This window comes from Lipotes vexillifer, unplaced genomic scaffold (assembly GCF_000442215.2).
Source record: "Lipotes vexillifer unplaced genomic scaffold, Lipotes_vexillifer_v1.1 scaffold584, whole genome shotgun sequence".
NCBI lineage: Eukaryota > Metazoa > Chordata > Mammalia > Artiodactyla > Lipotidae > Lipotes > Lipotes vexillifer.
The window spans coordinates 4,783,289-4,794,875 of record NW_006783036.1 but is presented as its reverse complement, the minus strand read 5'-3'; the positions used below and the strand labels follow the sequence as shown (position 1 = coordinate 4,794,875).

At 45.8% G+C, this 11,587-nt stretch overlaps 1 protein-coding gene across 1 annotated transcript in view; it reads left to right on the top strand.

The window, feature by feature from the left end:
- The window catches only part of CYP46A1 (cytochrome P450 family 46 subfamily A member 1), a 34,820-nt gene that overhangs the window by 4,721 nt on the left and 18,512 nt on the right, over positions 1-11,587 (top strand). Inside the window, exons 2-5 of the mRNA XM_007455644.1 lie at positions 2,481-2,561; positions 3,155-3,236; positions 9,574-9,647; positions 10,122-10,208. Coding sequence (XP_007455706.1) covers positions 2,481-2,561; positions 3,155-3,236; positions 9,574-9,647; positions 10,122-10,208 — 324 coding nt within the window. The remainder of the gene's footprint in view (positions 1-2,480; positions 2,562-3,154; positions 3,237-9,573; positions 9,648-10,121; positions 10,209-11,587) is intronic.

Below are 11,587 nucleotides of genomic sequence, written 5' to 3'. Positions count from 1 at the left end.
AGACTCCAGCAATGCCCCCTCTCCTCCGTCATCACTTTTCCTTCTCTTCTGCATCATTCCTATTTTTATGTAATAGGCTGTAACACAAACCTCTTCCCCCTCATTCGCTCCAGCTGCCGCCCCCCATCCCAGCTTTGCACGCCCACAGCAACACCCCCGTCCGAAGCCTGCCTGTCTCTGGCCCCTGTTCCTCCCTCCCCTTCTCTCGAATCCACCGCCCGTCAGGCTCTGGCCCCCACCTCTCCACCCAACAGGGTTTGATCAAGGCCCAGTGACCTCCGTGGAGCTAGACGCATGGTCAGCACTTGGTGCCCATCTTGCCCAGCCCCTCCGCTGCTCGGGGCAGGGCGCACCCCTACCTCCTCCTTGAAGCCTTTCTTCTCAGTTTCCCCCTCTCTCTCCCCTGCATCTCCTGCTCAGTCTTCCTGGCTGGTTGTCCCTCTACTGCCTGTCCCCCCAGCAGTGGCTCACTCTTGGGGCCTCTTCCCTGTCTACACCCACCCCTTGTGGTCTAACCCAGTCTGTCAACACCACTTCTCTGCTGAGGAGTCTCGCACTGACGTCTCTAGGTGGGAGCTCTTCCCTGAACTGCAGCCTCAGGTGCCTACCTGCCTGCTTCCCTTCCGTGTTAGATGGGCAGCGCACCCCTAACAGCTCCAAGGCTGGCTCCCAGTTTCATCCACTTGTCTCAGGTTGGTTCCCAGAAGCCGATCCTGAGACAAGAAGTGAAGTGTAAGTCGTTTGGGAGGGGTGATCCTGGTGGGGTTAGGGATTGGATGGAGAGAGAAGGTCAGAAGGTCAATAAAGCAAATTACCTCTGGGGGCAACTGAGATGCAACCCCCCTGGGGAAGTCGGGGACCCACTGGAACACAGGCTCCCCCCACCCCACCACGAGGTGGAGGGAGAGGGGATCATTGATGGAGGGCTGCTCTGGGGGTGTTGAGCTGGAATTTCCAGGCTACTCTGCCTGCAGACAGAGCCAAGAGAGCACAGGGCAGAGACTCGGGTTCTGGCCTTTGGAAGCCTCTCCACCTGCAAGGACAAGGGTGGGGGGCGGGTGCAACAGTGTCTGCTGCCCCCACCAGGCCCCCTCTCAGTCCTCCTCACCTTAGTGAGTGGCAGCTGCATCCAACCTCCCAGCGGCCCAGGCCAAAAGCCCCAGGGTCATCCCTGACCCCTGTCTCACACCCCACATCCAGTCCATCAGCAGGTGCCCTTGGCTCGGCCCACCTTCACGTACACTGAGTCTGACTTCTCATCTCTACTCACAGCCCCCTCACTGGTGCCCCTGCTTCTAACCCTGCCCCCCCACCTGCCCTGTTTACTCTCAGCTCTGCAGCAGCAAGGACAATTCATTTAAAACCCAATACAGATCCCATCTCTGTTCTGCTCAAAACCCTCCAGTAGCCCCCACGTCACCAAGCTCAAAGCAAAAGTTTGGATAACAGCCCCCAAGGCCGTACACGATCTTCCCCCCATCTTGGTGACCTCATCGTGTACCAGGTTCCCCTCAAGCACTCTGCTCCAGCCACACCGCCTCCCTGCTGTTCCTTGAACTTACCAAGCACTCTCCTACCTCAGGACCTTTGCACCTACGATCCTCTTTGCCTGGAATGTTCGTCCCCCAGATACCTACGTGGCCAAGTTCCTCACTTCTTGCAGCTCACATGTCACCTTCTTAAAGGGATGTTCCCTGACCTGCCTATTTACAATAATCCTCCTACACCCATCCCCAGCTCTCCCTACCTCCACCAACTCTGATTTTTCTCCCATCACTGTCTGACTCCCTATTTACTTACTTATTTATTTATTCACTCTGTCTCCTCCCAGGAGAATGTGAGTGCCATGACCCAGAAAACCCCAATTGCAGTTTTGTTGTCACCCATTCTGGAAGCTGTAGTAAGAGAGCTTGATGGGAATAAACAGGAGACAGGAAGTCACCAGTACCTTGGAATGTGCCTAAGGTGACACCACACAGGCCTGTTTACAATCTGGTAATCGCACTGCCGAGTTAGCATGACTAAACTATGTCCTGGTGAGAAGGACTGTGGGGCACCCTGGTACCAGCCACGCACCTGGGGCCAGGTGACTTCCTCTTCCCAGCCTCGGTTGCCCTACCTATTAACTATGTTAATAATAGAGGTGTGGGGAGTTCAGATGGGGTCAAGCTCATCGTGGTGCCGAGCATTTAGTAAGTGTTCCATGAATGTCTCAGGTTACTCCTCATGCCAGCCCCCAATCTCTGCACCAGGGAGATGGTTTTATACCTCTCCATCTTTCTAAGAAAACTTCCGGAGCCAGTCAGACTGGGATTTGCATCCTGCCTGGTGACCCTGAGCCAGGACTGTACCTCTCCGTGCCTCAGTCCTCCCATCTGTGAAGTGGGCCTGATAATGCCAGCTTCACAAGGTCCTGTGGGGGAAGGGAGCATTCTTTGATGGTGACTTCCGGTCATCTTAATGTTTCCCATTTCTTCTAGTTTCCTTCTAGGACACCTCCCCTACTTTTGGAAAAAGGATGAGGTTTGTGGCCGCGTGCTCCAAGATATGTTTTTGGATTGGTGGGTCCTAACTTGTCATTTGTTGCCCCTACTCCAGTCTCTGCCCCTCACGAGCCAGCTTCCCCCAATCCCCTAACCCCCAGTCCGGCACACACCCACCTCCCCAGCCCAGGTCACTCCCACCCCCAGCAGTTCCTACTCTGAGGCACACAAGGGTGGTTCAGAAGGCAAGCTCTGCCTTTTGCCAACTGCGTGGCCTTAGACCAGGCATCAGAAGCTCTCTGAGCCTCAGTTTCTTCATCTGTAAATTGGGTGGGGGTGTGACCAGGTAACAGTCATTGTTTAGGGTGGTGCTTTACACTTTTCAGAGACGTGATATTGCTTGATTCCCAGCACAACCTTTTGGGGCAAAGGAGGAGGGTAGCAACCCTATTTCATGGATTTGGAAACTGAGGGCAGTGGGGGATGTGACTCAGCAGTGAGTCAGCAGCAAGGCAGAACCTTGGCCCCAGACCCCTGCTGAGACCTGCCCCCCCCCACCCTCCCCACCCTCAGGGATGGGATGCCCTGTTTCTCCAGCTGAGCCTGGGCTGGCTGATGACATTCACATCTCTGGTAGTTGACAGCCTCCTTTGCATCACTTTGGTTCCCAGGGCTAAGAAGTACGGACCTGTCGTGCGGGTCAATGTCTTCCACAAAACCTCGGTCATCGTCACGAGCCCCGAGTCGGTCAAGGTAGGAGACAGAGTGGTTTCCGAGGGGAACAATCCTCCTCCTCCCTGGGATGGGTGCATGAAACTCTACCCCAGGGACTGTGGGAGAAACGTTCCAGAGTCACACGCGTTTGGGCTGGTTTCCCAAGGATCCTGAAGGGAACAGCATCTTTCCCTCTAACCACCCACTTTTTGGCAATGAGGTTGGGGGGCTCCTAAAAGCAGGGCTGTTTGATGTGGGCAGTGAGTTATTGTTAGACTCTTCTGGGTTGGGAGTTTTGCCCAGCTGGTGCACATGTGTCTGGTTAGTTCACCTCTCTTAGAAGTTCCTTCATCTGCAAGGTGGGATTATAACCCCTTTCTTTTAAGACTATGATGGGAACTAAATATTGATCCATTTATTTAACAAATAAAGGGTCAAAAGATGCTTCAACATGCACTTTTCTATGTGCTTCACAATTATTAACCCATTTAATCCACAGAGGGGTAGGGACTCTTATTAGTCCCCATTTTAGAGGTGAGGAAACAGAGACAGGCAGCATTAATTGGCCTATAATATGTGCAGGATGGTGTCTGCCATATAAGTACTAAGAATAGCCAGTTGGCAGAACTGGACTTAAATCTGGGCTCTGCCACCAACTGGCTATGGAACCTTGGACAAATTACTGTTTCACTCTGAGCCATAATTTCCTCGTCTGTAAAATAGGGATGATGTCTCTCTTACAGGTGGTTATAAGAATGGAACTGAAGAATTGGGAGACTGGGATTGACATATATATACACTAATATGTATAAAATAGGTAACTAATGAGAACCTGCTGTGTAGCACAGGGAACTCCACTTCGCTGTACAGTAGAAACTAATACAACACTGTAAAACAACTATACCCCGATAAAATAAAATTTAAAAAAGAATGGAACTCAAATAATGTGTGTGAACCATCTAGTCCATGCATGGCACACAGCAAGTGCTCAATAATCAGTTGTGCTGTTATTCTCATGGTGGGTACTGAGCTGATGTGCGGGGATGATGCTCTGCTTAGACAGTGGCTGTGGTGACACTAAGGGGGATAAAATACAACTTGGGGCCTAGGTCACAAGACAAGTTGAATGACCATGGTGTCTCTAACAAGATGTTAAAAGTCATTTTATTTTTAAAAAGTTTCATTGCAAATACAGACACATGCCTTAAGACTTTTTAAAGCATGCTACCAAAAACCATACACAAGACCTTCATGATGCTCAATGAGATAAGAACTTGAAAGACATATATTAATATGATGAATTACATTGCTTAGCATTTAAGTGTTAAATCAGCACTTCCTGGTCATGATACAATTTGTTCCTGGTTACATGGATACAATTTGCTCATCTTTTGTTAAGAATTTTTGTTTCTATATTTTTTCTTCTCTTGATCCCTGGCTTTGGGATCAGGTTAATAGGCCTCATAAGATGAGCTGGGAAATGTTTCCTCTCCTCTGTTTTCTGAAAGAGTTTGTATAGGATTAGTGTTATTTCTTCCTTTAATGTTTGATAGAATTTACCAGTGAAGCCATCTGGGCTTGGCATTTTCTTTGAGGGAAGTGTTTTTGTTTTCTTTAAATTATGCAGTCAATTTTTAAAGTTGATATATGGCTATTAAGATTTTCTATTTTTTCTTGAGTTTTGTATCTTTCAAGGAATTTCTCCTAAGTTGTTGAAATTACTGATATAAAGTTGTCCACAATATTTATTTATTATCTTTATCATGTCTACTGGATCTCTGGAAATGTCCCCTCTTTCGTTCCTGAGAACAGTAATTTGGGTTTTCTTTTATCTTATTGAACAAGCTGGCAAGAGGTTTTTTAATCATATTCATCTTTTCAAAGACCCACCTTTGGTTTTATTGGTTTTCTCCATTGTTTGTTTCCTATTTTATTGATTTCTGCTCCTTTTTATTTCCTTCCTCTACTCGCTTTCAGTTTGTTCTTGTTCTAATTTTTTAAGGTGATAGCTTAGATAATTGATTTTAGATTTTGTTTCCTTTCTAATATAGGCATTTAAAGCTTTACATTTCCCTGTAAGCCCTACTTTAGCACAAATATACCACACATTTCAATATGTTATGCTTTTATTTTCATTCAGTTTAAAATAATTTCTTAATTCCCTTGTGATTACTTCTTTGAACCATGGATTATTTAAATGTGTGTTATTCAATTTCTAAGTATTATAAGATTTTCGAGATATTTTTCTTTTATTGATTTCTAATTTAGTTCTGTAAGGTCAGAGAAAGTGTTCTTCATGATTTCAATCTTTAAAATTAATTGAAGCTTGTTGTATGGCCTAGTATATGGTCTATATTTGTGAACGCTTGTGAGCACTTAAAAAAAAAAAACATATGTTCTGTAATTGTTGGAGTGTTTTAGAAATGTCAGTTAGGTGAAGTTGGTTGATAGTGTTGTTTGAATCTTCTAAATCATTACTAATTTACTTTCTACACGTTCTAGCATGCAGAAAGTAAATTACTCTCTACTGAGAGAGGAGTGTTAAACTCTCTGACCCCATCATGGATTTGTCTATTTTTACTCTCAGTTCTACCAATTTCGATTCATGTATTTTGAAGTTTAGTTACCAGGTGTGTACACATTAAGCAAAGTTATAACTTTGTGATAAATTCATCCCTTTATCTTTAGAAATTTCCCCTTTTTCCTTGGTAGTATTCCACTTCCTGAAGTATATTTTGTTTGGTATTAATATAGCCACTCCAGCTGTCTTATGTTTAGTGTTTCATGGCATATCTTTTTCTATCCTTTTCCTTTCTTTTTGGCCATGCCATGTGGCATGCAGGATGTTAGTTCCCCGACCAGGGATCGAACCCATGCCCCCTAGAGTGGAAGCGCAGAGTCCTAACCACTGGATGGCCAGGGAATTCCCTCTATCCTTTTACTTTTTATTATTATTATTATTTATTTTAAAAAATTTATTTCACTTATTTATTTTTGGCTGCACTGGATCTTTGTTGCAGCATGTGGGTTTTCTCTAGTTGCGGCGAGTGGGGGCTACTCTTCATTGAGGTGTGTGTGTTTCTCATTGCGGTGGCTTCTCTTGTTGCGAAGCACAGGCTCTAGGCATGCGGGCTTCAGTAGTTGTGGCATGCAGACTCAGCAGTTGTGGCTCGTGGGCTCTAGAGTGCAGGCTCAGTAGTTGTGGCACACAACTACTTAGTTGCTTAGTTGCTCCGTGGCATGTGGGATCCTCCCAGACCAGGGCTCGAACCCACATCCCCTGAATTGGCAGGTGCACTTTTAACCACTGCGCCACTAGGGAAGCCCTATCCTTTTACTTTTAACCTATCTGGAATTTTATATTTCAAGTGGGTTTCTTATAGATAGCATATAGTGGAGTTTTGCTGTTTCACTCAATCTGAAAATCTCTGCCTTTTAATTGGAGTGCTTAAGTCATTTACATTTAATGTAATTATTGATATGGTTAAGTTTAAATATACCATGCTGTTATTTGTTTTCTATTTGACCCACCTGTTTTTTTGTTCCCTTTTCCTCCTTTCCCGCCTTTTAGATTGAGAATGTTTTAGTATTCCATTTTATATCCACTATTGTCTTATTAGCCTCTTTCTCTCTCTTTGTGGTTGTCCTAGGATTCGTAGGATAATCTTTAACTTATATCAATCTATCTTCAAATAATATTATATCACTTCATCTCTGTTTACTTTTAAGACTTTATCACTGGGCTCAGAAATTTGATTATGATCCACCATGGTGTACCTTTCTTTGTGTTAATTCTATGTAGGATTCTTTGAACTTCTTGGATATGGGGGTTCCTTGAGCATATTTGTAAAATTGTAATAAATGTGTTAAAGTTCTTGCCTGTGAATTCCGTCATCTCCATTATTTCTAGGCTTGCTTATAGGTCAGATTTTCCTGCTCTTTGGCATGTCTAGTGATTTTATGCTGCACAATGGACATTGTGACTTGTACATTGCTGAGTGCTCAGTTTTGTTTTATTCCTTTAAAGAGTGCTGGACTTCATTCTGGCAGGTCACTTTGATCCTCTCCAGGTTGCCTTAAGGCTTTTGAGGGTTGATCAAGTGTAGGCTTTTACTCTAGAGCCAGTTTAGCCCCACGGCTAAGGAGTGACCCTTCCGAGGACTCTAATAAAGGCCTTGTGTCTGAGGTTTAACTGTGGCCAATGGGGACTTGAACAATTCATAGCTTGTTTGAGCTCTGAGAATTGTTTAGCCTATAGTTACCCGGTAACTCTCCTTTCCCCAGAAGTTTTTTACCTGGTCTTGTGGAGTTTCACTCTACACATGCCCAGATTGGTAGTTATACAAAGATACAGGGATCCCTGTGCAGATTTCTGCACAGGACCTCCTTCTCTGCATAGCTCCCTCCTCTTGAGTCCTCTGCCCTACAAATTCTAGGCTTTTCTGGCCTGCCTGGACTCTGACCTCTGTCTTATCAATTTGGAAAGCCTGCTGGGCTGTATTTGAGTTTATTCTTTAAGTGCCTTTGTCCTAAAATTGCCTCTGGGCAGAAAGCTGGAGTGATCCTTTATTGTAGAGCTCTTGTCTTTTTTTTTTTTTCCCCCTTTTCCTTCTGTCATGGTTCACTGCCCATTGTCCAAAAGCAGACATTGCATAATTTTTGCTTATTTTTCTGGCTGTTTATGGCCGGAGGGAAAGTGCCTAGCAGTTACTCTTCCATGGGCAGAAATGCACTGTCAGAATGGGCAACAGGAGAAGGCAGCAAGGTGCTGGGGGTTCCCTGTGCATCCCTCATGTCCCAGAGCCCAGCTCACTGGGCCAAACAAAGGATCTGTAGTTCCAGGGACAGCAGGCTGTGGGGACCCTGGTCAGAGACTGTGCTGAGGCTGTTCTGCCTCAGGGGGTGCTCTTCAGTTCAGGTTGGGAAGGGCTGGCACACACCTTGGACTACTCAGAGGTATTTGAGTAGGGCCTGGGAGGTGGGCCTTTACTGCCAAGGTCTTTTTGCAGAAGAGGAAACCAGCAGGCGTAGGATAGTGACAGAACTTGGTTTACAAATGACAGTTTTGGGGTAGGGGTGGGGTCCCCGGGATGTGGCTTGTGACCTGAAGTCAACATTTCTGGGGTTTCCTTTGAGCTGAAAATTTGGCTTAGATTCCCAGGAGCTAAGTCCACAGTCACCAGCAGCCCCTGGGTTTAATGGATAGCAGAGATGTCACCTTACTGCGTCCCAGTGCCCACAGGGTAAAGCCAAGCATCCCACAGGGCTTTGGGGGTCTGGCCTGGCAGCCTCTCCAGCACCCCTGCTGCTGCCCCTCCGCCACCTCCACACCTCCACTCCTCTGCCTGAATGCGCCATGTGACAGGGGTTCTCCTGCCTGTATCACAGCCTTCTTTCCCCTCGTCCCTGCAGCAAATTGCCTGGATTCAAATCCTATGTCCACCATTTACCATGTGGTGACCCTGGGCCAGTTTTAAACTTCCGTTTTTCACCTAGACGTATGATGAGCATAAAAATACCACCCACGTCTTAGGGTTGATTGGGTATTAAATGAGCTCTAGGGCGCTGGTGTGCCTTTGGCATTCATGGAGCACCTGCTGTGTGCCAGGTGCCATTCTCTGCACTTTTCACGTAGAAACAATTTTCTCTTCACAGCAACCCTACCAGGCAGGTACTCTCCCGAATCCCATCTTGTAAAATAAGGAAACAGGGGCAGAGGAGGTGAGTAACTCACCCAGGGTCGTAGAGTTGGCAAGTGGTGGAGTGAAATATTTGAGCCAGATTCAGATTTAAGCCAGTGAAACCCACAGCCTGAGCTGTCAACCCCTGGGCTGTGCTGCCTCAAAAGCTGCTAGCTAATGTTACTGTTGCTACCCTCCTGCTCTTGGTGAGGAAGTGGACCCTTCCTCCAGGAAGCCTTCCTTGACTTCCACGGCTGGGTTGGCACTAACAACACTGAATCTGTGCTGAGTGTCTCTCCTGTGTCCTAGAAGCCCTCCCACCAGGCTTCTCCCCTTCCCCACTCTGGTTTCAGAGCAGCCCAGGCCTTTTCTTGTTGCCACTTTGGAAGGTGGCGTGGTGTGGGCTCCTGAGTGTGGGCATTAGAGTGAGGAAGCCACCCTGTGTCAGTCCCCAACTGTGTGACCACAGGAAAAAAATCACTTCACCGCTCTGTGCCCCGCTTTCCTCATCCCTGAAAGACAGGACTTCCGGAGGGAGTAGGCGAGATCACTCATTTGAGCATTCACGCCGTAGCTGGCACTCAGCTCAGGGTGATTATTTGGAGGTGTGTTTCATAAGAAACAAGAAAACCGCTGAGCCTTCTGCAGCCTCTCATGGGTGCACGAGCTCATGTTGTTTTTTTGGGGATGTTTAGAAGTTCCTGATGTCAACCAAGTACAACAAGGACTCCAAGATGTACCACGCGATCCAGACTGTGTTTGGTGAGAGGTAAGATGTGAGGAGGGATCTGGGGCGAGGCCAGGAGAGCCTCTGGCTGCAAGTGGAGGGTTCACAGGGTCCAGAGTGTTGGATGTAGCATTAAGTCCCAATACCCTGGCTGCCGAGCGCACAACAGGGGCCGTCCGTGGTGGTCACCGCTCTTGTCACCAGCACCTTCCTTCTCGCCCTTTCCCCTCCGGATGGCAGGTGGGAATGCAGGGGTCACTGAGGTTGGGGCACACAATTACCCTTATGTATGTATGTATGTATTATGGTAAAATTCACATCACATAAAATTCACCGTTTTAACCACATTGGCATTACAATTCAGTGGCATTGTTACATTCACCATGTGGTGCAACCATCACCATTGTCTGGTTCTAGAACATTTTCATCACCCCAAAAGGTGACCCGACCCCGTCAGGCAGTCCATTCTCATTCCTTCACCCCGTTTCTCACATCAAGCGTTTGTCTCTTCCGCAGGCTGTTTGGCCAAGGCTTAGTGTCCGAATGCGACTATGAACGCTGGCACAAACAGCGGAGGGTCATGGACCTGGCCTTCAGCCGGAGGTGAGTGTGGCCGCAGACAGGCCCTGGGGTCATGGCTGGTTGCTCAGAGGCGGTGCTGGGCTGCCAGCCTGGGTGGGCTTGGCAAGGGCGAGTCTTCACTGGAAGGGGCTTCACCTTCACCCAGGCTGAAGGGAGAGAGGAAGGCCACGGCATCACTGGTCAAAGAGAGACCAAGACAGCCAGCGGGGTGGGCGTCTGAGAGGCCCCCGAGTAGTGTGTGAACGTCAGGAGCTGAATGACCACGATGCCTGGAGGTGTGGGGTCCCTGTCCCCCAGCAGCTCCCTTGGCTCGGACTTTATCACTCCTTGTCTGGGCTTTTTCATTTATTATAGTTTTCATTTTTTGGTAACATTTTATTTTTAAAATAGCTGTTTTCATGAGATATAATTCAAATACTATACAATTCACCCATTTACAGGTACAGTTCAATGGTTTTCAGTATATTCACAAACGTGTACAACCATCACCACGGTTGATTTTAAAACATTTTCATCACCCCCCAAATCAGTCACTCCTTATTTCCTGTCAATGCCTGCAGCTTCTGACAACCACTAATTTAATTTCTGTCTCTATGGATTTTCATATTCTATACATGTCTTATAAATGGAATCATACAACATTTCTTTTATGCGTGGTTTATTTCACTTAGCATAATATTTTCAAGGCTCATCCACATTATAGCATGTATCAGAACTTCATTCCTTTTTATTACCAAATAAGATTCTGTTGTATGAACATACCACATTTAATTTTCCATTCATCAGTTGATGGACGCTATCAACATTTTTGGGTGGATATATTTCTCTTGGGTATATAGTAATGGGATTGCTGGGTCATATGGTAATTCTATGTTTAACATTTTGAGGAAGATAATCTTTTATTTTGATATAATTTCAAATTTACAGAAAAATTGTCAGAATAGTCTAAGGGACTTCTGTATATCTTTTACCCAGATCCACTTAATTGTTTATCGTTTAAATCACCATATGTTTTGTCATTTCTTCTTTATGTGTATATATGTGTATATATAAATATATTTATAATTTTCTCTGTGTGTGTGTATGTATATACATTTTTGCATAGTGCATGTTTTTTAAATTATTTGAGAGTAAGTTCGAGACATTGTAATGTCTTCCCTTAAATGCTTCTGTGTGTATTTCCTATGATCATGGACATTCTTTTACATGACTGCAGTTCAGTTATCAAAATGAGGACATTTAACATTAACCCAATACTGTTATCTAATCCATAATCCACATTCAAATTTTGTCACTTGTGTAATGACAGCTCTTTTTATTCTTGTCTAGGATCCAATCCATGTCCATGTGTCAGGTTTAGTTACCGTATCTCTTTATTTTATTTATTTTAAGTAATTTAA